Source organism: Coenobita brevimanus, chromosome 23, assembly GCF_032717465.1.
Source record: "Coenobita brevimanus isolate Jiangsu-jjx chromosome 23, ASM3271746v2, whole genome shotgun sequence".
NCBI classification, from domain to species: domain Eukaryota; kingdom Metazoa; phylum Arthropoda; class Malacostraca; order Decapoda; family Coenobitidae; genus Coenobita; species Coenobita brevimanus.
In genome coordinates, this window is record NC_136976.1 from 500001 (window position 1) to 525362 (window position 25362).

The window sequence follows — 25362 nt, forward strand, 5'->3', positions numbered from 1 at the left end:
GCAGTAATTTTTTAAAGGAAAAGCTATAGCTCTTTTACCATAGCTTGGCCAAATTTTCGCCCTTCTGAAGCTTATTCCATGCATCTCAGTGGCAGAAAAAGATAATTCCTCTGCTCTACGTACTTTCCATAGCATCTCCTCGTGACTATAGTATCATATTTAATAAAAGTGAGCACTGAACATGGAAAGATGACAGGTTTAGGCCAAGTTAGCCATACAGTGATATTGGAAGCTTGTGCACTATCCACTCCTTGTCCTTCATGCTGAAATCAGTGAAAAACTTAAGTCCTCACCTTTGCGCTCCCTTTATCTGTCTTCCGTTCACGTCTGTTCTGCATCTTCCCTTCATTCTTTCCCTTCTGCCCTCATCCCGGTGGCGCTGCTTTACCTCTGTGTCCTTACCTGTGTTTTCTATTCATTTATATATTTTCCTTTAATTTGACCACAACCGGCGTCCCTTTACTTCTTTCCCTATCACTGTGCCTTCTGCATTTTTCGTGCTCTCATTCTTTCCGCCGTTTATTCCTCCTTTTTTATGTCCGATTTATTTAATTCCATTCAATATTTTTACTTTCCTACATTTTCCTTTCCCAGTTTAACCTTTTTACTTCCTTATGCTCTTACTGTACTTTCATCATTCCTTCCCCTCTGTCCTCATCCTCCCCCCCCTCCACTCTCTCTCTCCTTCCTTGTTTTCAGCGCCCCTTCCATCCTCACCTGCCCCTCCTCACCAGATGACACCCACCCTCTCATCCACCTGCTTCCGGTCTGTTACCACACCTTTCTCCCGCCTTGACTATCAGCACCTCCCCACTCGCCTCTTCTTGTCCTGCTGTGGATAGTGTAGAAAACAAAGTACAACAGAATGAAATTATAGGTAAGTTTAAGGCGAAACAGTGATTGTATACTTATGTGAAAAAAGAAATAAGTAAGGCAGACAAATTAGTAAATGTGCACTTACAGTCGAAAATACAAATGCATATATATTCTTTTATTATATGTTGTCAGTATTTCAATGTCTATTGTAAATGTACGTTGTATTATTATTATTATTATTTTTTTTTTGCATCCCTACCCTGAATTATGATGTAAATTCGTATATCGCCTGAAGTCCTGAACGAGGAAGGAACTCCGGTCCAACCCTCTTCCGTTTTAACGTTCTTTCCCGTGATATTTAACTGATTTTTTTGTTTACGGTTCAGTAATACTAACTCACTTTCCTGTACGTATGTTTATGCTGTCGCCTTATAAAGTGTAAACTGTTGTTTTCTCTCTAGTGGTGATTACAGGATAGTGAAAGTAAATGAGCCATGGAGGGGAGGGACAAGAGGAAAGTCAAAGGAAAGGTGCAGCAGCAGGTGTAAAACGGAATAAGGCCAGGTGTGAAAAACTATGAGCTTAACTATTACTTAGACAACAGTATCATAATTTAAATGTATACAAGGGAGGACAGCAAGTTTTGAGTCGTAATTTAATGTTTAAAGTGTAGAAAAAAGGGAAAGAAGAGTCGAGGGAGGAGGACAGGTGGGGTGGATCCAGACGTTCCCGTGGCAGACGCTGTCCCTATACCATACTGTAAACAAACAATTTTCAAACAGCTCGGCCCAGACTCCAGACTACCCCGTGAATAACCTCGAGCAACCCCTGTGTCACCTTATAATGAAGTTTTACGCCGTGTGAGCCAGTCTGTGATCAAGAAGAGGGAATTCAGGATTGAAGAGGTCAACTCGACCGAAGGAAATCTTGGGAGTTTGGACGACTGAGAAATGATGGTAAATTTGTATGCATGTGTTACCTGTCCAGACATTTTCAGGTACACACTACGGGGGCCAGTATGCAGTCCACCTGGGGTTTATTTAGTATACAGTGGCAAGCCATGTCAGTTGAAGGCCTCGAGTTGTTTACGGTAGATATCTGTCAGTTTGGAGTTCAGAACAGTTTTGGTTACAGTATCAGCCAGACACAGAATTTAATTTAAAACTTAACCTATGTTAGGGTTTCGATTAGTTTTTACAATTTATTAGCCTGCTGTAGAAAATTTTGAAAATGTGGAATATTTAGCATAGTTCCATGTTTTGGAAATGTGTGACACTGTACAGTACAGTATATATAAATTTTGTGTAGCCTAATGTGCATTGAGAAAATATTAATTTGTATTTATAGGTAATTATTTAGCGTAACTTTCCTTGCCATCATCATGATGCAGGGAAAACTGTAGTAATGTACTGTACATCATGGATTTCATCTGTTTAATAAGAGAGACAAATAACACTAAAGGACAGTATAATTTTAACATTTTACAGTTCTGTCACAGGTCAGTAATAACCTTACCAAACCTAACCTGTCACCTTTAGGGTGGACTAGTATCATGGTGGAAGTAATGGCATGGTAGTGGCCTCCATGTGGCATACCATCAGTATAAACAAACAGGAGTATTAAAAGGGAATTAAAGTGTTAGACAAATAGCCTATAGGCCTATGCAGATACCAGTACTGTGAATATACACACCTGTGGGTATTCTCAAATGACTGGACCTTTTTTGGTTTAGCTAATTTGGTGTGCTTACCCAAAAAATCACCGTCATTTCATTTGCAGCACTGCACTATTTGTAGCTCTCTTGCACAGTTATTTGGTGATAGCAGTGGTGTTTCAGTAGCCTTTCATGAACAAAATGGAACAAAAGGCAGCCAGTCACAGTGAGTGTAAACACTGGATGGCCAGTTTGGCCTAAACAGCTGGCTAGGAGCGTCATTCTAGTAAATTCATGTTCATTTCACCATCATTTTTCTGAAAATGGGTCCAACTTTTTGTTACTTGTTATAGCGATCACATTGTAACAGATGTAGAGCAAGACCTGACTGATCAAATGGAGGAGGATGAATCTTATAGCAACAATCATGATCCTGTCAGTGGTTCAGATATCCATAATATTGGAACAAACATTGGTTTTTGAAAAGTGTCGTGGGATTTTTTTAATTTCCAAAGTTCATCAATTGCCCTTTAATTCAGTTACTTACAGTATTTACTTTTACAGGTCTTTTTGCCCTCTTCTTACTGTTAGTGTATTTCTTTCTCTCATTTAAACCTATTTTTTTTGCATCCACTCTAGATACTTCTTCTTTACCTTCACTGCCCTTTCAGCCTCCTCATTCCCCAAAGCTATATCCTTCTTTCTAGTTACTAACCTCGTGACACCACACACAGCTGTGGCTTTCTAAACAAAGCACCCCCCCATAGCTATGCATTCCATTATTTGTCCAATTCCATTTACTTTCAGATTAATGGTTTTCCTCCCCTACTTTCTCCTGATATTCACCTGTCACTTCTTTGTTTCTCAGTCTCTCCACTGTGTCATTTGCTCTGAATTCTCCTCTCTTTCTATCCACCTCATTCCTTCCAGCTTAACTTTGCATGCAACAATCATACTGTATAATGAGATGAACCTTCACATTGTCCTCTCACCACCCTCCTATCAACAACACTCTCAGACATCTTTCTCTCAGGCTCTATTCAGCACTCTACATTCCCTCTGTCCCATGTATAGTCAATCGGAGTAAAAAAAAAAAAAAGGGGAGGAGGGGAAGTTGGGATAAAAAGTAACACAGCCTTGCCAACCTTTATCTCTTGCCTAATTTTTGTAGCTTTTGGTGTGGTGTTAGGCCTACCTGTACTCCATAATATGTACCGTATACAGTATGCAGATTTGCCTAACAATGATTTGGTTCCAGGTTATGATCAAAGATTTTTTTTTTTTTTTTTTTAATAACTTTTTTGGCACTTACACTGAGTGACAAGGCAAATGGTTTCCTGTACACCAGGAAATCATTTACTATGTTGGGTGGTAACCATATAACCAATTATGGCACCTGGTGGTTTAGTGAGTAATTAAGACGTTTCAATCGGATTCAGCCAGTGCTGGTTTCTATCCAAGGGGTGGTTGGGGTTTATTGCCCACATCATGCCACTCAGGGATGAGTGAGGCTGGTCATTCTCATCTTAAATGTCAGGACCAACTTGCCTAGCCCCGGGATCCACGCTCCTCATAGTGCAACATAGGATTGAATGATGGATGGAACTTTTTTGGCATTTTTTGTTTAAGGTACCGGTATGCCATTTCAGTTACAGTGTGTTCATTCTGCATTCAGGTGATCAGTGACAGTGTCCTTTCAGAGCCAAACCAAGAGACAGGACCTGCCTGCTTTGGTAACTCCAGTAGGCTATACTGTACATATGTGAATTTTTACCCCAGGTACAGACACCCCAAAATGGTAATAAAAAACTGTTTCTTATTACTGCCAAAAAACAACAACAGCAACAACAAAAAATAATGTGAGGTCCATCAAAATCTCACATGGAAGATAAACTTCGTGGAAAGCAATACAGTCGAGTCGTCTAATCCGCAGCAATATGGTTCTGGACCACTGCCGTGCTTTAGAAATTCCATGGTTTATAAATAATTTATGGGGAAAATTATTTATGGTTCTGGCCTCTTAGCCAAGTTGCCACATATCACCCTACCTGCACCCAACTAGTCACCAACGAACACTAGCACACACTCAAACAATTATTTAGTGCATGTATTGCTGAGAGTAAAGAGTATTAAACATTAGATGAATAAACAAATAATTAAACAGTTAAATAAACAGTTAAACCATTTAAAAATTCCTGGGCATCTGACCTGTCACTCCATCCAGCTGATCCCGGAATTTTCCCTTTTCTGCCTCATGTCCCTCATTGTAGGTTTCTTACGCAGCATTCACTACAGTGTCACCTTCTTATACTGAAACTTGACATACGTGCATCTCCTGCAGACATTCATAATCTTTCATTTCCCTCTGTCATTCATCACTTCATAGTAACACTGCTCATTGTATATGTGGATGGGGTTGATGCTCAGTATATATGTGGATGGGTTTATGAGAAGTAAAAACTCGAGCCATTGAGAGAGGAATGGTGGTCTGTGAGAGTCAGGCTGTGAATGTGAATGTTAATAAGAGCAGAGTGATTGTTGTTGAAAGAGAATGAGGCTTATGGTGTAATGTAATGGTGAATGGAGAGAGACTGGAATTGGTCAGGGAGTTCTAGTACCTGGGTGTACATTTTATACACCCAGGCATGGAATTGGTCAGGGAGTTCTAGTACATGGATGTATATTTTATACACCCAAGTACTAGAACTCCCTCACCAATTCAAGTCTCTCTCTCTTCACAAATAAGAATCACAAGGAAGTAAAGTAACAAGTGCAATGAAAGCCTTGATATGTAACAGAGGTCTAAGTGTAGCAGCTGTGAGAGGCTTGGATGGGGAAGTTGTAGTGCTTACATTAACATATGGATGTGAGATTTTGATGTGGATGAGAATGAATGGGCTAGAGTAAGAGCAAGAGGAATGGTTGTTTAGAAATGTATGGAGTGTAGAGAGTTGATATAGAATGTGGAACACAGTAATTTGATTTATGAAAGATTTGATGTGAGGATATATATGGACACCTGAGTTGAAGAGTTTGTGCAAAGATGGTATGATCATGTGGAGGGAATGGATGTACATAGAGTGGTGAAAATGGTGTATCTGAATGAGTTTGAAGGTGAAAGGAGGCATGATAGGCCAAAAAGAATGTGGATGGAAATGATAAATGAGTGTGTGAGAAGGTGAGGTATGGAGGGGAATGAAGCCACGGAACCAACTGTGGATCGAGTTGGTTGGAAAAATTTTGTACAGAGAAGAGTATGACATGGATTTGGCATCTGTTTTTTCCTGTGATGTGATTGTCATTAGATTGACTAGCTTATATGTGGTACTGTAAGAAGTGCATATAAGTAAATTTTTATGCTTGTATGATGGAGTCAGGATTCCAAGGGTGTGAATGGTGAGTGAAGGATTCCAGGGGTTTGGATGGAGAGTGAAGGATTCTGAGGGTTTGAATGAGAGTGTGTCCCATTTAATTGGGCAGTTTTGGTTAGTTTCCTTCTCCATTAGATTTTTTCCTTTCTGTCTGGACCCTACCACACTTCATCCTTAGGTGGAAAAAGAGGTCTCGATGATAGTGATGATAATGGTGATGATGAGAAAGCACATAGGGCCTAGGTAGAATATAGTGCTCTTGCCTTGCAGTCATTAACCTTTTCAGTTTGAAGACATATTTTTCCTACTATTCTTGATAACCCTTGATGATTTGATTCTCCTTGGGAGAAACCATTCGAACTTGGGGGGTGAAATATAGTCTTCATTAGTTTCTTCATTAATGGAGCACTCTGTCCTAAGATGAATAGAATCATCTGGGGATGGCAGAAATAAAACAGAACAACACATAAATGGATAGAAGGGCTTAACAAAAGTTTTACTGTATACTGTACAGTATTAATTTTAGGAATGTATGGTTTTAATTCTTCTTGTCTTTTCAGATGGGCACACAAACAAGAGTCTATGCAGGTCACAGGAACATCCCTTGATGAGTCAGCTTCCTCATTCACTGGATCCTGTATATATTTTGCATAATCTGTATTTGTAGTAGTATTAACCTTGGAAATGGAAGGAGTTGATCATACTCTACCTTTGGAGTATGAACTTTCAACAACAGAAATGGTTGAAGATGTTACGCTGTTACCTGAAGAAAATGAAGAAATAGATCCTGCTGTTAGTTTGAGTAATGGTGATCATAGCACAGCCAGGTCATATGAAACTGACACGGCAGAGTATGACGATGAAACTTTTATGACTACAGAAAATCATATCCAAAGTACTGATAGTAGTTTAATAAGAAATAAAGCTGAAGCTTCAGAAACAACAACCGACAATGTATGGCTCGCTGAAACTTTGAGCACAATGCTGACTGAAAACATTGAGGAAACATCTGGTACTCCAACTGATGTAACTGAAGTCCCCAAAGAATACTTCACATCAGAGGTCGTTGAGGCATCTACCCAAAAGCCAGACTTCATGTTAGAGGCATCCCCTACTACAGAAGAAGCATCTGCTACCACTGATGATAGTTCTGATACCACACTTCTCCCTCATAGTGACTTTACTAACTTTGACCTGAAGATAACAACCACTCTAGAAGGCCTGCAGGCAGAGGTGAATGAATCATTTGATCCTAGTCAAATTGCAAAAGCAACAAGTTATGAAGGGTCATCATATCCAACAGCAACAAGAAGTGCGACAGTTACCACCACTTGGGCTGAACCTGAAGAAAAACACACAAACATCACAAAGTCAGATGAAAATTACTCATCAAAATCAGTATCAAGACTGAATAATGAAAAGTCAAAGAAAGTGAAACAGGAAAATCACTCTTTGGTTACAAGTGTTACTTCAGACAGTACAACACTAAAAGTTTCAACATTGCCAGATAATTTTAATGGTGGTGAGAGAAACAATAAAGATGAGCAATTAGATTCTTTGGATTACTATGTGCTTCATATGAAAAATAATGTAAACACCAGAAAAAGATTTCCTGTTCCACCTGCTACTGTGACAAATGCCATTAATAGCACTAATGTGCCATTACAAAAGAGTACTAGTACCAATCAGACTGATGAACTGTTAGTGTATGAAGTGTCTCAATCAGATTTGAATGGCATTATGAATGCACATGTTAAGCCCTCTGTTGTGGTTGCACTTTGTATTTGTTTAGCTATTGTTTTAGTTCTTGTTTTTCTCAGCATTATTATGTGGGTATGCAGACGACACCACAACAGAAGTAAAGTGTACCTGAGTCGTGAGGCTGCAAAACCAAGGGCGTTTTTCACAAAGCCAATGAATCCAGTGGTGCTTCCTAATGAAAACACAACAGAGTCCATGTATATGATTGAGTTCCAGAGACCCAGGGCTCCCATCATGCTCAGCAGTGACCAGGATGGCATTTATTTTATTGAAAAATTCAGCAGAACAGAATCTCCAGCCACAGATGAAATTGATACTGGACTTGACAATGGAGGTTTTACTGATGTACCGTTGAGTGACAGGGGAAGTATGTCCACTGTGGAGAGCAGAAAGCACAGTGAACCACCAAAGTACAAACTGAAGCAGAAGCAAGAGATTGATGCAGATTCTGGTATCCGTGTATGGTCCTCTACTGGTTCACTCCACACAATATCCCCTGAAGTAGTTCAGTGTGCCCTTCCACCTCCACCATACTCTCCATCCATCAGCAGAGAATCTGTTTGTCTGTCTGTTCATTCCCTCCCACCCTTAAACAAGAGTGGTGATATAGTTAATGTGTAAATCCATTCATAGGTTTTGTGTCCAGCTATCGTGTTACCAGTTCCTTTGGTACAGTATTAAATTGGCATTAGCTACAGTATTACTGTTTAAAGCTTAAATAAACTATACTGGCCACAATGTTGCTGCCGGTACAATATTTTCAGATGAAAGTTTAACTCTTTAAGTAGCAAGGCTACTGACAGTGCACATAATATAGTGTAAAAGAGAAGCATGAGTAACCTATATTATTTATTCTCACTAAATTATTGATTTATTTGGTATTTTGTCAGTATATTCCAAATTAGTGTGATACAACTTTCTTTTTGAGCACCATTATATTATTTCTTTAAGTACTCTATGTGTAGTTTAAACTGCTGTTAACTTTTTAATTGTCTCAGATTACACATAAAGGTCTGAGAAAGGTTTCATTCTCAGCTTGAGGCCTCATTTGAGCTTAAATTTCTGATCCACTTAGACATAGTGGGAAATTAGGGTATGTATGATGCTTCCATTGCAGCATCCCAAAACATCTGCACCCCCCCTCCCCACTTTTTTTTTTTTAATGAAAGTTTTAAGGAAACTAAAAGAATCCTAATGTACATAAAGATTTACATTGTAGTAGACTGCTAAGTGTGAAGTTCCCCGAATGTCAAAAATTATAATTTACAGACTGTAATATCTCAAGAACAAGGTTTTATTTTCTTCAGATACTGAAGCTGTGTATACAATATGTTAGAAGTGTCATGAATATTCTGCATGTCAGAAAGTTGCAACGAGAAGACAGTCTTAGAAGTTAAATTTAGTTAAGTATATTGTGTCTCATAAAAGTTATCAAACTTTAAAAGATTTCATACCTAACAGCATTTAATAATGGTCTGTGGACTTCTTATATGAATTTTCAATATAATCAGTAAACTTCACATGGATATATGTCCTAGTAATGTGGTTTTACTCTTTCAGTAGAGAAATGAATGATGAATTTATGTTCATTTCACAAAAGTTATTTCAGAATTGTTTTGCTGTACAGTACTTAGTCAACTTCAGTAGGTAATAAATATGATCTCAGACATACTTCACTCTTGTTTAAGGAAAATTCTCTTGATAAGAGTTGCATTAGTGTAGCAGACGTCCACTTATTTTAGCATTTGGTTATAGTCAACTTGGCACTATTGTATTTACTTAATGTGTAGTGTGCAGCTTGCTGTAAATTACCTGATATTATTTCCATAAGTTTTCTTCATAGTACTGTATTTGCTTTTATACATTCCAGTTGTGTTACAGATGCTCAAGTAGCAAAATACTTTAATCATATGCTCAAGTGGGCTGTGCTTTATTGGATATATTACTCCTGAACTCGTACAGTTGGTAGCTAGTTTGTTGAGTATGAAGTTGTTATTCCAGTGTCTGTAATTTACCTTTTCAGTCTATCACTGACTATAGCAGTACTAAAGTACTTGGTGCAGTTATTGTACTATCAAATTAAAAAGTTCGGTGACATTTCCTTCTTCACTGTGACATTAGAATGTTTTCTGTCCATCTATCTATTGCCAGACACCTTAATCCCATGAGGGGTGGTCACAAACAAATCGCCTCCATGTCGCCCTGTCCCCTGCCATTTCAGTGCCCTGCTCCCAGCTCACACCTCCCTGTCTCATATATCTCTCCACTCCATCCCTCCATCTCCCTCTCACCCCCTCCACCTCACTCACATACACTCTCCTCGTCAGTCTCTTACGCTCCATCCTCTTCATATGGCCAAACCACCTTAGTGTGTTTCTCCTAATGCTTCATAATTATCACATCCATATCCACACCACAACACTCCTTCACTTCCTTATTTGTCAGTCTGTCTCTCCATGCGACTCCAGAGGGTCCTCTCAAATAACTCATTTTCACTGAATGTTTTATACAGAATATTTAATGTAATATCATGATCAAGCAAAAAATAAATAAAATACATAAATAAAAAAATAAGGTATAAGATGGACGAGTTTGCTGTGATGTTTGGGGAAGAGGGAGAATTACTGAAAGAGGAGAGGTATAGGAGAGGGGGGGGGTGTAAGTTGGGGGGAAGGCAGCAAATTGGCAGGGGACAGAGGAACATGGTGGCAATTTGTTTGTGGCCACCCCTTTCAGAATTAAGGCATCTGGCTAGAGATATATAGGACACAATGCTGGCAGAGATTGTCAGTGAACTTTTGATTATGGTAGTACCTAACAGTGAAGGTGCATGTTGGTGCTCCAGTGTTATCTTCAACAGTGTTATCATGACACTAATTGTTGGGCATAATTATCCTCACAGTAGTTCAGTTGTGTATAATGTACTGTAAAATACTGTTACTGTTACTGCATCTGTTAGATGTGTAGATCCTTAACCCCTTCAATCCGAGGATGTGTTTTATAAACCAAATATATTCTTGCCCCCTCTAAATGATTTTATTCAGATTTGGTGAACCTTTCATACTGAAAGGGTAAAGGAAGGCTGTAACTGACCTGTGCATTTTGAAAAATTTCTCCAAAGCTGAATAAATTTATCTACAGTAGAGCTAGCAAAAATACAATGAAAAATGCCTCACTGGAGTGAAAGGGTTAAATGTTTTACTAAGTGCATACCAGTAGTCATGGTTGTTTGTAGAATCTCACCTGTAATATTTGTACAAAAATATTTAGTTTTCTCAACTTTTAACAGTGCATTTACACACCCAAAATGTATGCTGGAGAATCGTGTTTCAGGAGTTGTTGCCATCCCACTATTTAATCTGTCAGTTAACATATAATCTGATAGATCTGTTTAAAATAGACAAAGCAGTTACAGCACTAGATTTTGCTCTGATACATGAAATAATTCTTCATCATCCTTAACCAATTCTCCACAAAAGGTCTCTTCAAATATGAATACAGTCACCTAGTTATAGCCAGAGGAAAAATGCATCACATTCAAATTAGTGACTCTGCACTGACTTTGAAGCTGTTTAGGTGGTAACCATATAACCAGTTGTATGCCAGGTGGTCAAGTGGGTTAAGGTGCTCCAACCAGATGTGACCAAATATGGTTTACGTTGAAGGGATGATTGGGCTTTAGCTGTTGCTCACATATAGCCAGTCAGGTGGGAATGACTGGTCACCCTCACCTAAAATATTGGGACTGAGTAACCTAGTCCCACACCCATGTGCATCTAAAGGGGCAAACAAGGATTGGATGATGATTATGGTACTGGTTCACTTTAGAAGTTTTCTGAACCTGAACAAAATTAGCATGTCACAATATAATATTAAATAACTCATTGTAGTGAAGGGGATAAGATTATTTGGCTGAGCGATTGGTCATTCTTGTTTTTTTTGGTAAATAGTGGGCGAATCCTCAGGTTATGATTTAGAATCATCCCTTTGGCACATAGTGATTATGTGCTGTAGTTCCAACACTGTTTTGCCATGTTGTTATTTATATTACCATATCCCTTGTGCTTTAACCAAAGATTTATTATTAGCGCTCTAGTCTAGCATATGTCTGAAATAAATTGTGACCTGTCTTTATAATGCTTTTTTTATTCCATTTTAGAATGAGTTTCTATCACAGGCTGTATTGCTATTTCTAGCTGAAGCAGTAATTTTCGTTCAGACATATGTACTTTCACATACACCGTGATATTACTACTAGCTATAGACATGTGTAAAAACAGTAATACAGTAAATTCTCATAACAAAAGAATGTGGCTGGTGCTGGGAAGGCCTTGATATGAAACAGATCTGAATGTGCCAGCTGGAAGAGGATGCATGAAGGAGTAGTGTCCACATTAATAGATGGGTGTGACTGGTGTTCCATGAAAACAAAAAGTCTGGATTTATAGGCAGAAAAGATAGATGTTGTTGCTTGACTCCGGTCTGTCTGGCTGAGCAATGCATTGAGCTCAGGTAAGAAACTTACTGCCCCATGGGGTCAACCAAAGGTTCCTGCACTGTTTATACTGTGTCTGCATCTTATAGTGTGGCATGTGCTGTACAGTGCTGCATTATGTGTGTTGTGTTATGTGGGCCTGTTCTACAAGTGGGACATGGGTCATCTGTGGTTCCACCCAGTCTGAATCTGAGCTAGTAACTGAGAAAGGCCAGGTGATGTCCTCATTTAAGTCTGGCTTGGTGTGTTTGACTGGTGTTATTGAATAATGTGTTTGGGGTGTGGCAAGTGGATAGGAAATGAATTTATGTGGTTTGTGAAAGATATGGAGTAAGAAAGATTGGACAAATAGTTGACAAGAGCATGTGTCGATGGTATGATCCTATGGAGAGATTGGGTATAAACACAGTGATGAAAAGGGTGTGAGTGAGTTTGATGGTGGGAGGTGTGAAAAGCCAAGAATATGGTGAACAGATATGGTAAAAAAAAAAAAAAAAAAAAAGTAATGGAGGTTAATTCAGGATTATGGGGGCATAAATGGTGAGTCAACAAGTGTATGGCCCATTTTCACTAGGCATGTTGTTGATTTGTTCACCCTCGTATTTTAAATTATTTTTTCATATTTTATGCATCCCTACCTGTAAGGGGGTGGAACGGAAGAGGTAGGATGAGGATTATTAAAGAAAAAGGTGGGGGCAGACACCATGAGGTGCTTAGCCGCAGTGTACATCTTCATAACATAGGCCTCTGAGCCCGTAGCAGGTTATTCACCCAAAATCATGGAATACAAGGCCACTATATCATCCATGTTATCACAGTAACCTTTCTTAGGAATTACCCTAGGTACTCCTTTTACCTACACCCACAGAGGGTCGATGGACACCTGAGTCGAGTGATTCCAGCTGCCAGCACCCGGATTCGAACCATGGTGCCAAGTATTTTGGAGGACCAAACCAGTACGAACCTCAGCTGTATATTCTTGTACTTAACCTCAAAACTATTGTGGAAGAGATGAAACTAGTAATAATTTTAGCTATATATTTTGTGCTTAGCTTAAAAACTGTACATACAGTATATTAGTGATTCATTCCAAACATTACATATGTCATGGTGTGCCTGGAAGAACTTTAACTTAAAGAAATTGCCATTTAAAATATTTACATTTTAGAACTGTCTGCTAAGTATTATTTACAACATTCATACATGTATAATGAATCATTAGCTGCAGCCTCATATCCTATATACAGTAGGCTATTGTATATCACTATCACTTGACTCAGAAATTTCCTCCTACCGGTAATCTATCTGGCTATACTATACAGTACAAATCCTTTTTTTACAGGAATATGTTGTGATAGAATTCATTCTTTTATAGCACTGTATACATACGGTAATTTTATAAAATAGTAAATTGTGAATTTTTCCTAACAAAATTACAAATGAAACATCATTGAATGCACTCATGCTACAGCATAGGTTTAGGTTTTCATACCAGTACAATGCACCATTCCAGATGTAAAGGTAAATACAGTACCTAAAAACCGTGATATACTGGTCACAAAGAATGATAATGGGTATCTCCAGTTCCATATTATCCTGCATGAGGTGTAGAGGCTTCGAGCTAAGCTATGGTACCATAGTACAAAACAATTAAAAAGAGTGGATGACTGGTCAACAACTGGCCCTCAGCCCCTGGTGGCAATATGTGATCAAAACTGCCTCCTTGGGAACTGATGATGCATACTGGACATGATCCTCAAACCACACCACTAGCCCACCAGGCATCCCATAGTACAACAAATGAAGTCACATAAAATACTCAGAAGTACTACTGTTGTACAGTAGGGCACCAGGTTTCGCACCCAATAGGGACTGCGAAGTGCCGCCAAAGTTGGGGGCACTGACCTAATGGGAAATAAGCTCACAGGGACCAGGCCCGTATGAAAACTCACTCCCTTGCGTATTTCCTACTTTAAATGTGTTCTAAAGTTACCTGGAATATTGCTATTAAGACATTAAATAGTACAGTAACATTAAATGTTCATCAACTAGCATAAATGAGCTGTACTCAGTCACTGTTTTCACTCATCTACCTCCTGCGCCTAGTTCTAAATACAGTACTTCTTCGCAAGGGCCAGACTGGCTTAAGCTCACTCAGCTTTTTCTCGTACAAAGCACAGTCGACTCTGGCACGTTATACATTTTGCATATTTCAGGGTTTCGAATACCTTTCTCCATTTCCACCACAATTTTATTTTTTAACCTGTCTTGTGTTTTTTCACCCCCTTGTGGTAGTCACGATTGGCCTTCCCTTTACTGCCTGCTGTTCCAGGTTCACGTCTTCTTACATTACACTATTTCCACTATCACCCAGTCCACCTCTGGCTCCACTTGAAGCACAAGATGACATATTTCTGTCAATTACTAATCAAGGATACGAGAGTGTAACAACTTACGGACACACTGAACATGTGCAGGAAACAGACCGAAACTGAGTGCTGGCACTAGCATCGCCATGGCGAAAACCCGAAACTTGTGGTAGTGGAGGGCACGAAAGTGCATTTTTTTGTTGTTAATGTGCAATCACTGGAATACTTGATGGTTGCTGCGAAAGGGGATTTTGCCAGTCTGGATGCCACGAAACCTGGTGCCCAATTGTACTGTGCAGTAGGTGGAAAGTGATGCTTTCACATGGTGGTACTGATATTAGCTGTCTAGTCACACAAACATCCCTCAACTCCTTCCCTATCCTCCAAAAGAAGGATGGTGAACTACAGGAAAAGGGAAACTTCAGCCTGTAGTCCACCAGCCGTACACTCAAATAAACAGGCCACAGCAGTGGGGGGGGGGGGGAGAGAGAGAGAGAGAGAGAGATTCCTTGATTCCAGAGAAACTCCTCCTTTTATTACATAATTACAATGATCTTATAGATAATGGTTTCAAATTTTATTTACATTGTCAGCAATTTTTTCAGTAAAAAAAAAAAAAAAAGTTTTTGAATATGGAATTTCACTGTACTGCCACTAACTTATGTTTCAGCATACAAGTATTCCGCTACACATACACAATAAGTAGATAATCTGTCCACACTGTATTAATCTAAAAGTTATTCTTATCTGATATGCATTTTTTGGTAATTTTGGCTATAATGCTGAAAGCTTGACATTCATAACTGGTGTTGTTTGTATTTTTTTTTTTTTAAATATAACATCCCAGATCTCTTGAGAAAATACTGACTGACCATTAGAATTAAAAAGCATGTAGCAGTCAATAACCAAATCTCATGAATGTGACAGTTGTGCTCACCAATACCCAGTGCAGAAGAAACATGAATACCTGTACAGTATTATTAAAATGTCAAAAGTGAGCCTCTTAAAACATCAAGAATTAATGAATCAATGTGTCAGCCGAAAATGCCAGAATTACCGGTGCCAGTTATAATGAAGTCATTTTATACAACAAAGACATGACCGAGTAGATATCCCGAATTGGTACACCGTAACATGACTGCACTTATACCTCAGAGGTTGTTGGCTGAAATCCACACCCGTTAGGATGGGCTATATAGGAATTAATCTTAAAAAATAACAATAATAATAATAAAAAAATAAACTTCCACCTTTACATCATAAAGATCCTGTTAGTGCCAGCAGTAACATAACTCAATGTGTATAATGAAGAGAAAAATGAATGTGATACACCTTGGATTCATTCTCATAATAACACTGAAACCATAATTGCCAAGCATTTTTGTTGCCAGTACACTGGTCAGTATTAAGGTCCACTTTATCCTGCAGCTATCTGGTTACACAAGTGATGTAAGTAAATTAAAAAGATCATTATGTACAGTATGCCTCAAAGATGATAAAGCACATTAGGCTATACCACTTATAAAGACTTTTAAGATGCATTACCACATGAGTCTAAAATACCATTGCAAGGTATTTATTACTAAATATGAATTATTTCCATCAACAAGGAAGACTATTTGCAATGTGCTCAATGAGTTCAAAACACATGCCAGCATAGAGGAGATTTGTTTGGCACAGAAAGACACTCACTGGCCACAGTGTGGAATTACTGTAGAAACTATTAAAGTATGATAACAAATTAACAAGACAATTATTGCAAAAGTGCCACATATTATGCTGCACATACATGGTTAACTTCATGAAGTTATTGGTGTAATATTTATTTACAGCATATAAATTTGCATAATATAACAATACTGGAATTACTTGTTCTTTAACAACAAACCATTCCACCTTTAAGCTGCAAAATAAGAATTGCAAGGAGCAGAGACAAATGTTACTGAATTTGAAACATGTTCCTGGTTTTGTCCTCCAGTTGGATCATGAGGGATACCACCAAACATTACCAGGTGTCCCCGACCAAGAACAAGGGAGTATAAGAGAGATGGCTGAGGGGGTGATCCAACACACATTTGTATACTACCTGCCTGGTGGACTGGCAACCAACGAGCTTCCCTTTGTGAAATAACCTTAGTAATATCAAGCATATGAGGAACTACTGTGCTACGAGATGTTGAGGGCTTACTGACAGGCACACATGCAGGATCCTGTTGACGTGAGAGCTCCCTTAGTCTCTCGGTCATTCTGGAAAGAACTTGTAGTCTACGTTCTCTGTCACATGAAGCATTGGGACGTATTGAGGGTCGTGGTCGTCCCCTCCCTGACCCGTAAGCACCAATATTATTCACATCATCACTCTCATCACTGCTGGATTCAGCCTGCTCCTGTGGTTGAAGTCCTGATCGAAGAAACCCTCGCTGGCCATTAATATTGGGTTCCACCAACTGACGCTCTGGAAGGGCATGGTCGTGGGGCCGAATCTCTGGTTGCTGTCCTGGTGGGATCCATACATTGGCTGGCTGTCTCCTTACAGATCCAGGGACAAGAATCTGTGCCATGTTGCCTCCTGCAGGAGGCCTACTGCTGCCCCCACATGTTGACAGCACCACCACACTGGCCCCTACTTTGCAAGCAGGGTTGTACCACATCTGTGAGGGCATGTGCTCAGTTTCTTTGACTAAGACTTGCTCCCAGTGCCACTTTGCTGCTCTGTCATATATGTTATCAGGGATGGTAAGAAGCCAGATGTCATTGTATAATTTATTTGAACCGCCACATCCAGCAAGGACTAGTATATGTTTATTGTCAAGTCTGATCTGAGAATGACCATACCTTGGCTTGGGTGCTGGCTCTGACATGATTGGCTTGAACCAGCACTGTCTTGCCAAGTCAAGGCAAAAAATATCATTTGTGCTGGTGGATGTTCCCTCTTGTTTCTGCAACCCACCAAACACAACCATCACACTGCCATGCACAGTTGCTGAGTGACCAGCTGTTGGAGGTGGAGACCCAGGGCAATACAACTGTGTCCATCGGTTTCCATAAATATCATACACATGCAGTTCACTAAACAGGACCCACTGCTGGTGTAGTGGATACAGGGAAGGGTGGGTCCAGCCACCAAATAACACAAGACAGTTATTCCAGGTTACCATGGAAGCATATGCCTTGGGAGACGGGTAGGTTCCTGTGGTCAATAACCGGGACCAGTCGTTTGAACCCAAATCAAAGCGCCACAGGTCGTTAAAGGTAGTGTTTGTTGATGTGCAGCCGCCAAATACATACATTGATGACTCAAACACACATGCTGAGTGAGAGTATCGACGACTGATTATGGAAGTACCTGGAAAGGTAGGGGTAAACCATTCAATGCAGCCCATCTTGAGGGCAGAAAAGAATCGTGATTTTCTCTTCTCCACTACGCTCTGGCAGCAAACATACCACCGCTGACACACCTGCAATAAATATCAGGGATGGAATTAGAGGGGCTAAACTCAAGCATCACATGAGCATGACCAAGCTCCCTAAAATACTATGCATTATGCTGTAAAATTTAACTTCTTTTTCTTAATCAGGTACGGTGAAACCCCGGAATTTGTATGCCCCTCTACTCATACAACTCGGTTTTCATACAGCTTTTTCATCCAAAAATCACTCCAGTTTTCGTACGGTGACCCACTAATCGCACTAAAAGACGTGGCGTCATAGGTGCCACATGGTCGCCAGTCCCACTTTGCCTTCCACCAGCTACGGTACACATCAGTCATACATGCTCCATTAAAACCCTGTGATAAATTACGCATTTTCGTTAGAAAACTGTACATAATCATGGGCCCTAAGAAGATTAGTGAGTCAGCTGGAGCTAAAAGAGAGAGAAAAGACACCAGAAGGGCAGTTACCTACAGTTTTCACAGAAGGTGACTCCCCTTTGAAAAACTAACACCCCTCCTCCTCCTCCTCTCCACAAACCATCCACTTAAGCCATCAGCTGTCCTCAGTACAAGTAAGATGCAGTAAAGCTATCATTTATATCATCTATAGGTATATTTCTTTATTTTAAAGGTTTTATGTACAGATTAATTCAAAATACATTGTTTCTTATGGAAAAAAAGTTCCAGTTTTCGAACAATTCGCAATTCATACAGCCTCCAGGAACGAATTGTGTACAACTTCCGGGATTCTACTGTATTTAGCTTAGGGTATCATCTTTAGTGTGGGACCATTAAAGATTTTCATGTCACTGTTGCTGCAACCCCAGGAATATCTGGGTGTGAACTTGGCCAACAGCAAGAAGCCGGTCACCTCAGCCCCAGAGCTCTGATCTGGTGCATGAAGTAGGTATGTGTACTGTGCTCCGTTACAGTGCAGACACAGTGGATTTTGAAGGGGTTCTATCCTATGCTTATACTGAAGGAAAGAAGAATGATGGTCACAATAATGTCTGGCAAGGTGAGCTCACGAATGAGCAATTTCTGTGGAATATACGTCTGGTGTGAGTTCAAGGGGATGCTGTCAGATTGAAGGTTATTGATGACTGCAAAGGCTATATGTTTGTGAAAATGTTTGTACAGGATACAGCTGAGTAGAAGAGATGTTTTTAAGGTACAGTACAGTACTCTTGAATTTGGCTCTCTCTTGTATTTTGTTTTTCTATTGGAGGGAGCTATTATTGCGGGCTCATGGCCTTTGGTTCCTTCTTCCTCGCATAAAAAAGAAAAAAAAAAAATGTAGTGCAGAGAAGTTGCTTGTACAGTACATTGTTCCTTTGTGGTGACAGTGGTGCATTACAGAACTGCAAGGAAGGGATTGATCTCATGCTAAAGCAATGAACTGTGGTCCTCTCATGTCACTGCGGTCCTTGATTGGGAATACTTTTGTTTCTTGGTGATGGTTACCTGGATCTGTGGTGTTTGTACTGTACATACTGGACAAGTATTACTTTATTCCCTACATGTTTTACATAGCTAGCCAAGCTCAAATAATTCATTGTTGTCCAAATAATCTGTATGTACTGGATAAACCTGGATTGTCTGGACATTGTTACTCCTCACTCTGCCTGGATGATGATGATAGAGATGATGTTAAGGAAATGAGTAAACCTGAGGTGGTTCTATACATATACCAATAAACCATTAATATCCTTCAAAGTAAAATACAAGTTTGCTGACTAAAAAAAAAAAAAAAAAAAAGTGGAACTGCAAGAGAGCTCCCATGCATAGAATTTACAATTACTGTATACAGTATATTTTTTGCACTAAACAAAACATATTCACCATTATGATCAGCTTTAAAAAGTTGCAAGAAGGCATAATTTTGAAAATATTACCCCGTTTGGGATACATGGCGTCTGGCAATGAATGAAATTAACTATAAAACCACCAGTTTTATGTGCAAACCACGGCAAGTGGTCACTCCTCATGTCAGACTATTGGGTTGATTTGGTTCCTAAGTCTATCTATCTATCTATCTATTGCCAGACGCCTCAATCCCGTTTGGGGTGGCCACAAACAAATCGCCTCCAAGTCGCCCTGTCCCCCGCCATTTCACTGCCCTGCTCCCAACTCACAACCCCCTCTCTCATATACCTCTCCACCCCATCCCTCCATCTCATCCTCGGCCTCCCCCTCCCTCTTCCCCCCTCCGCCTCACTCACTAATCGTTTGTCCCTACTAGCCTAACCTAATATCATCTGACCTAACCTAACTAGCCTGAACGGTTTGGGAAAGGACGAATTTCGGGTCCGAATCGACCAACTGTACTCTGTGGGACACCAATACCGTCAACAAACGATACTTTGGGCTTGAACAACATGTTCTCACAGAATATGGGTGTTATAAACTATACAGTCTTTAGTAACATATATATCTCCACAGATTTTTGAATGTCATGAATGAATTTACAATTATAAATAATCCCTGTCAATAAATAATCGCCATTTATTAATGGGAGCTAACCTTCAGGCTGTCTGAAATTCCAAAGGTCAAAAAAATAGAAGATTCTCAAAGAATAATATATTCTGAAACTCTACCAATGCAAGCAAGCAGCTGACATTAAATATATTCACTGCTGCGTTTACTGGAGACGAGAACCTCCCATATGACAAGATGAGCACTGAGAAAATGTTTGACAAAGATACAATTCTTGCTTACCTGTCTGCATGATCTCAAGTCACTGTACGGTGATATAAGGCACAGAATATACTCCAGTATTTCCTCAGGTAAGTCATTTATCGTGGCCATCGTTCTACCCCAAATTGGTCAGGTTTGTTGTCAACTATTCTGCCTACTGACGGTAACTTCGCCCAAATCTACCCAAAGTAAGCAAAAGTTCCTTAAATGAGAACAACTGTTGATTTTCTTGTTCTAAAGCACAATACTGCGTGATATTCATACAATTATACTGCGCTCTGCAGCACTGAAAAACTGTGCAGGTAAAATGCTTCTTAGTCAGCTCTGCAGTGGATCTTTTTTTTTTTTTCTCACCAAGTGCAAATACAGCCTTACATACATCATTAATATATTCCATAAAAAATAGCCTAAATATTGACAAAATTTTCCGAATAGATACATCAATTCATCTTAATTGTTATGACTGAACATTTGATTAAACCCGTAATCTCTATTTTCTTCGGCTCGTCTTCAGCGCCATCTTCTCGGTAAGGCGGCTCTTATTTATTAACTGTTTTTCCTGTTTTTGTTGATTTGCATTAGTGAAAGTTCTTGTACTTATTATGGGGATACTGGGGATATCTTGGTATTAGATAGTCTTTGTATTTTTTGTGTGATTTTTGAGGACTGGGTGATACAAATTCTAGGCTTATACAAGGTAGGTCAAGTTTGTTCATATCATGTTGTATTTATATTTTTGGTGCAGGAGAGGGGCGCCTTCATGTGGTAACACTGATATAACTGCGAAATGTATCTGCCTGGTTATACAAGCGTCCCACAATCCCCTATCTGACCCCGAAAGGAGGATGGACAGCAGGACAACTTTGGCCGGCAGATCACCATAGCACTTCAGTTTAACTTGTTTATATTCTACCATTAATCAGTTGTTACTTCTCAGTATTCAAGAACAGTATAAAAAAAAATGTGCATCGTTGGAGAGAAAGAGTAGTAGTATCAGGAGTTGTTCCCCAGGCAGAGTGGCGGAACAGCACCGAGTCCCCAAGGAAGGCTATTGCCGAGACCGGGCTTTCCCACAGAGCTCTCAAGGAGTTGGGGGGCGCGGTAGCACAGTGGTAGCGCGCTGGACTCGTAATCGGGGGATTGTGAGTTCGAGCCTCGCCCGGGCTGCCGTGCTGGGAGTGGTAGCTCGCTCCTGTAACCCTAGCGGGGCTATATAGTCCAATACAGGGCTTAGCTCGGGGGAACTCCATTTCTCCCATTTCTCAAGGAGTGTATATTGTGTTATTGGTGCAGGTGATTGTGTGCAATGTAGTCTTCCATAACGTACTTAATAGTATGGGATGCTGTGTTGCATCCTGGATAGGCTTCAGCGATGGAGTAATCCAGCCTCTTCTGAACTCAAGAGGGCTGGATGATGCCCACATCTCAGCCTGGCCAAGTGGACCCTGTCCTCACGAGGGAGGTAACAGAAGGGTGGATATCAGGAGGCCGTGCATGTAGCTGTGTTGACTTCAGGTGACTAAATGGAGCAGCAAGTGATTTGAACATGGATGTGCTTCTGGAGGCTGGTTTGAGGTGGGCGAGAGGGGAGAGATCACAATATTTGTGTATGATATCATGTGACCCAACGTTGCTTAACTTCGCTGATCGGACGGGAAGCGGTGTACTCAACGTGGCATGGCCGTTGGGTCTGGTTAGTACTTGGATGGGTGACCGCCTGGGAACACCAGATGCTGTTGGCATAATGTTGTCCCTACGTGTCAAGTGGGGTTGGTGGAGGATTAGTGCCCCTCCCTGTAAAACAATTAACTCTAAGCCCTTGGCCACCCCGTTTGGGATACATGGCATCTGGCAATGAATGAATGAATGATATCGTGTGTTGGGTGTTGTTTTGGTGTGTGTGAATGTGCTGCCATGTAGTGTAGTGGATAGTGTTGGTTTGTGGAGGTTGTGGCAAGAATTTGTGTGCCTCCCATGTCTAGATAATCCTTGACTTTGAGGACTCTGTTTTTTTGGTGTAGGTGGTCTGTGGGTGTAGTAGCTGAACAGCCTGTGATTACTTTTAGGGCCTTGTTCTGTATGCAGTGTAGAGTGTTGTAGTTTTAGTGAGGGCTGATTGGGGTTTACAGCTCACATAGGCTGATGTTGCTTTGGTGCTCATTGGCTAGTGAATGGTTATCCTGGTAATCTAGCCCCAAGCCTCTAAACTCCTGATGGGACACTGAATAATTTAATAATGTATGGATGAATGAGTGAATTTATCCTTAGTGGAGTTCCTCCCTGAATATCACAACTTGAAATTCCACTTAACTTTTGCAGATATTTGTTTTACACTCACAGATAGCTTCTAGTTGTAGGCCCTACTTAATGATGTAATGTTTTTATATGTAGCTAAGGTAGCCATTCATTTCAGATTATATAATGATAGAGGTGTGTGTGCAGTGTCATCGAAGAGTGTGGTTGCTTTCACACACGTCAGCAACGCAAACAGCAGTGGTACCAGACAGATGGGGGTTGATGAGTAGCAACAGCAACAAGTATGTTAAAAAAAGCATTATGGTAATGATTTTTCTTTACCAAAATATTAGCAGTTTGTATTGGATGTGTGCTTCATGGTAGTGCAGTGTTTCTTAACCTGGGGTGCTGAAGTCAATTTTAGGGGGCGCTGGAAAATGCAACATGTACAGGCATACCCCGGTCAGACTATGTAATTGTTTAGGTAAAACCCCATTGTTAGGCGGGGTATCACATATTGGGGTACTTTTAACATGTAATGGGAAGTGTTTACCAGCCTTGGGTTTTCCCCCCAGTCAAGTCCAAAACTCACTCAAATGAGCCCAAAAACAAGTTTAAAGCCAATCTAAACAGCCTAACACCTGTAAAACAGGCTAACCTAAGCTTAACACCTGTAAAGAACTCACTAAAGTCTGAAAATCGTCAAATATAGTCTGGAAAAAAATCAAGTTTAGTAAACTGTACCCCAGAATGACAATGTTCACCCCACCTATGGCTAAAACACATTAATCTTAGTCTAAAAACTGTTTATAAATCAACCTAAACACAATTTTAATCTAAGATATCATTAAACTCGGTACAAAAAAAAAAAAAAATCAAACCCATCATTAAACACATAGATAGATAGATTGCTAGATGAGTGTTAGTTAGGTAAATATTTTGCAAGAATTTTGTGATAGACAGAAAGGTTCCCCATGTTATTTTTTATGTCTTTGACTGCTAATACGGTATTTCTCACAGTTGAACAATGGCTGGTGTTAGTTCAGTGAAAGTGGCTTGTCTTCCTTGTTACTGTGGTGATTTCCTAACATAGTTTCTTAGCAAGCCTCCTATGCCGCCTAAAAGACACCCCAGTGAATTATGCACATGATTATTTACCGGTACTGATTATTATTATGATTTTTGTATTGTAATTGATGCACAGTGAACAGATTTTTATAGCTTGCGGTTTGGCCAGTTGTTTCAGTTCAAACATTTCAGAGTAGCATACTGTCCTCGTGTATATTGTTGCTATGGTTTCCGTTTCAGTCACTTGGCGTTATTGTTTACAAACCTCGGTGCTATCGATTCCCTCGTGTGGAAGTTAGAATGCTAAGTACCGTACCGTTACGCATGTACATAATAAGCACCAAATCAGACTGAGGAGATTAAAGTTTTATGCTGGGAGTAAATGAATGAAAAGTCTGGATCGTAAAAATCATCTTAAAATTTTTTTTGCTAAATTAGTTACTGTTTTACTGTCGTGTAGCTTGGCCCCAGGTCCCTTTGTTCCTAGCAGGGTTTTCGGGGATTGGAGAATGAATGGGTGGGTTGGTAATCACTTGTACAGTACACACAACCCACCATTGTGTGCCATGATATATATCAGTTCCAACATCGGTATGTTGGCGCTTTGTAGTTCTAATTTTTGACGAAGAGAAGGAGTCCTCGTTGCATATGTTGGAAGGATAAGTGGCACACAGGTAGATGATTATATAAGTAAACATACACGCAACCTTGCTTGCAATAACCATGTTGTGCCTGTACAGTAGAGGGCAGCATGCTCTATGAGGGGGTTGCTATCACGGTTCTTTTGTCCCTTTATTTTTTACATCCCACGCAATGCTTCAAGGATTGGGCATTCATCCTAGTGGATATTGCAAGCCGGATGTTGCACACTTTGTTCACGTCTGTGAGATGCTGGACTACACATTCACAGCCACCCATTCATTCATCAGTTTTTTGTTTCCCCATTTTGCAAGAGACCTGGGACTAGCTACTGACCGATGTAATATCTAATGGGGCCTAATCCAGTTGGAGTGCCATAACTTCTTACACCCCCATGTGACTGTGTAGTTGTATGTTACCACCAATTATTGTAACTTATATCCTGGGTAGCCAGAAACCACTTGGCTTGTCACTCAGTGTAGTCATGAAATGTTCACCTTGATTAGTAGTCATACCAAACAACCAGTTTCATTACCTCCTGCTGTCAGCTCTGAAAGGAGACATCTTCGCCAGATTCGAGTAAAGTGACTAAGGTTATAGACAACTGGCCAACCGTATGCAGCCATATGCTATGAAATCTGTAGCAAGACTTCTGTCCTGAGCATGAGCAAAAGTATGTAGACACTTCTCTGCCTGCTGTAGGAATGAAAGGTGTTGTTTGAAATATTTTATGGGATAAGGACTTCAGACCAAAGTTACCATTCCTTCATAGTCCACCATTCTCCTTTAGGGGGATTGTAAAGGAACTGAAGGCTGTTAATAT

At 40.0% G+C, this 25362-nt stretch overlaps 2 protein-coding genes across 2 annotated transcripts; one reads left to right on the forward strand and one right to left on the reverse strand.

The window, feature by feature from the left end:
• Positions 1–6579: 6579 nt before the first annotated feature.
• On the forward strand, positions 6580–8223 carry LOC145393047 (uncharacterized). Its single transcript, XM_080267385.1, has one exon. It carries the CDS (start codon positions 6580–6582, stop codon positions 8221–8223), a length of 1644 nt encoding a protein of 547 aa, XP_080123511.1.
• A 7811-nt stretch (positions 8224–16034) lies between these two features.
• On the reverse strand, positions 16035–20708 carry Fbxo42 (F-box protein 42). The gene is made up of 2 exons (XM_080267094.1): positions 20619–20708; positions 16035–17924 (listed from the first exon to the last, which is right to left on the reverse strand). Exons 1-2 carry the CDS (start codon positions 20706–20708, stop codon positions 16365–16367), a joined length of 1650 nt encoding a protein of 549 aa, XP_080123220.1. The 3' UTR covers positions 16035–16364.
• Positions 20709–25362: the final 4654 nt, after the last annotated feature.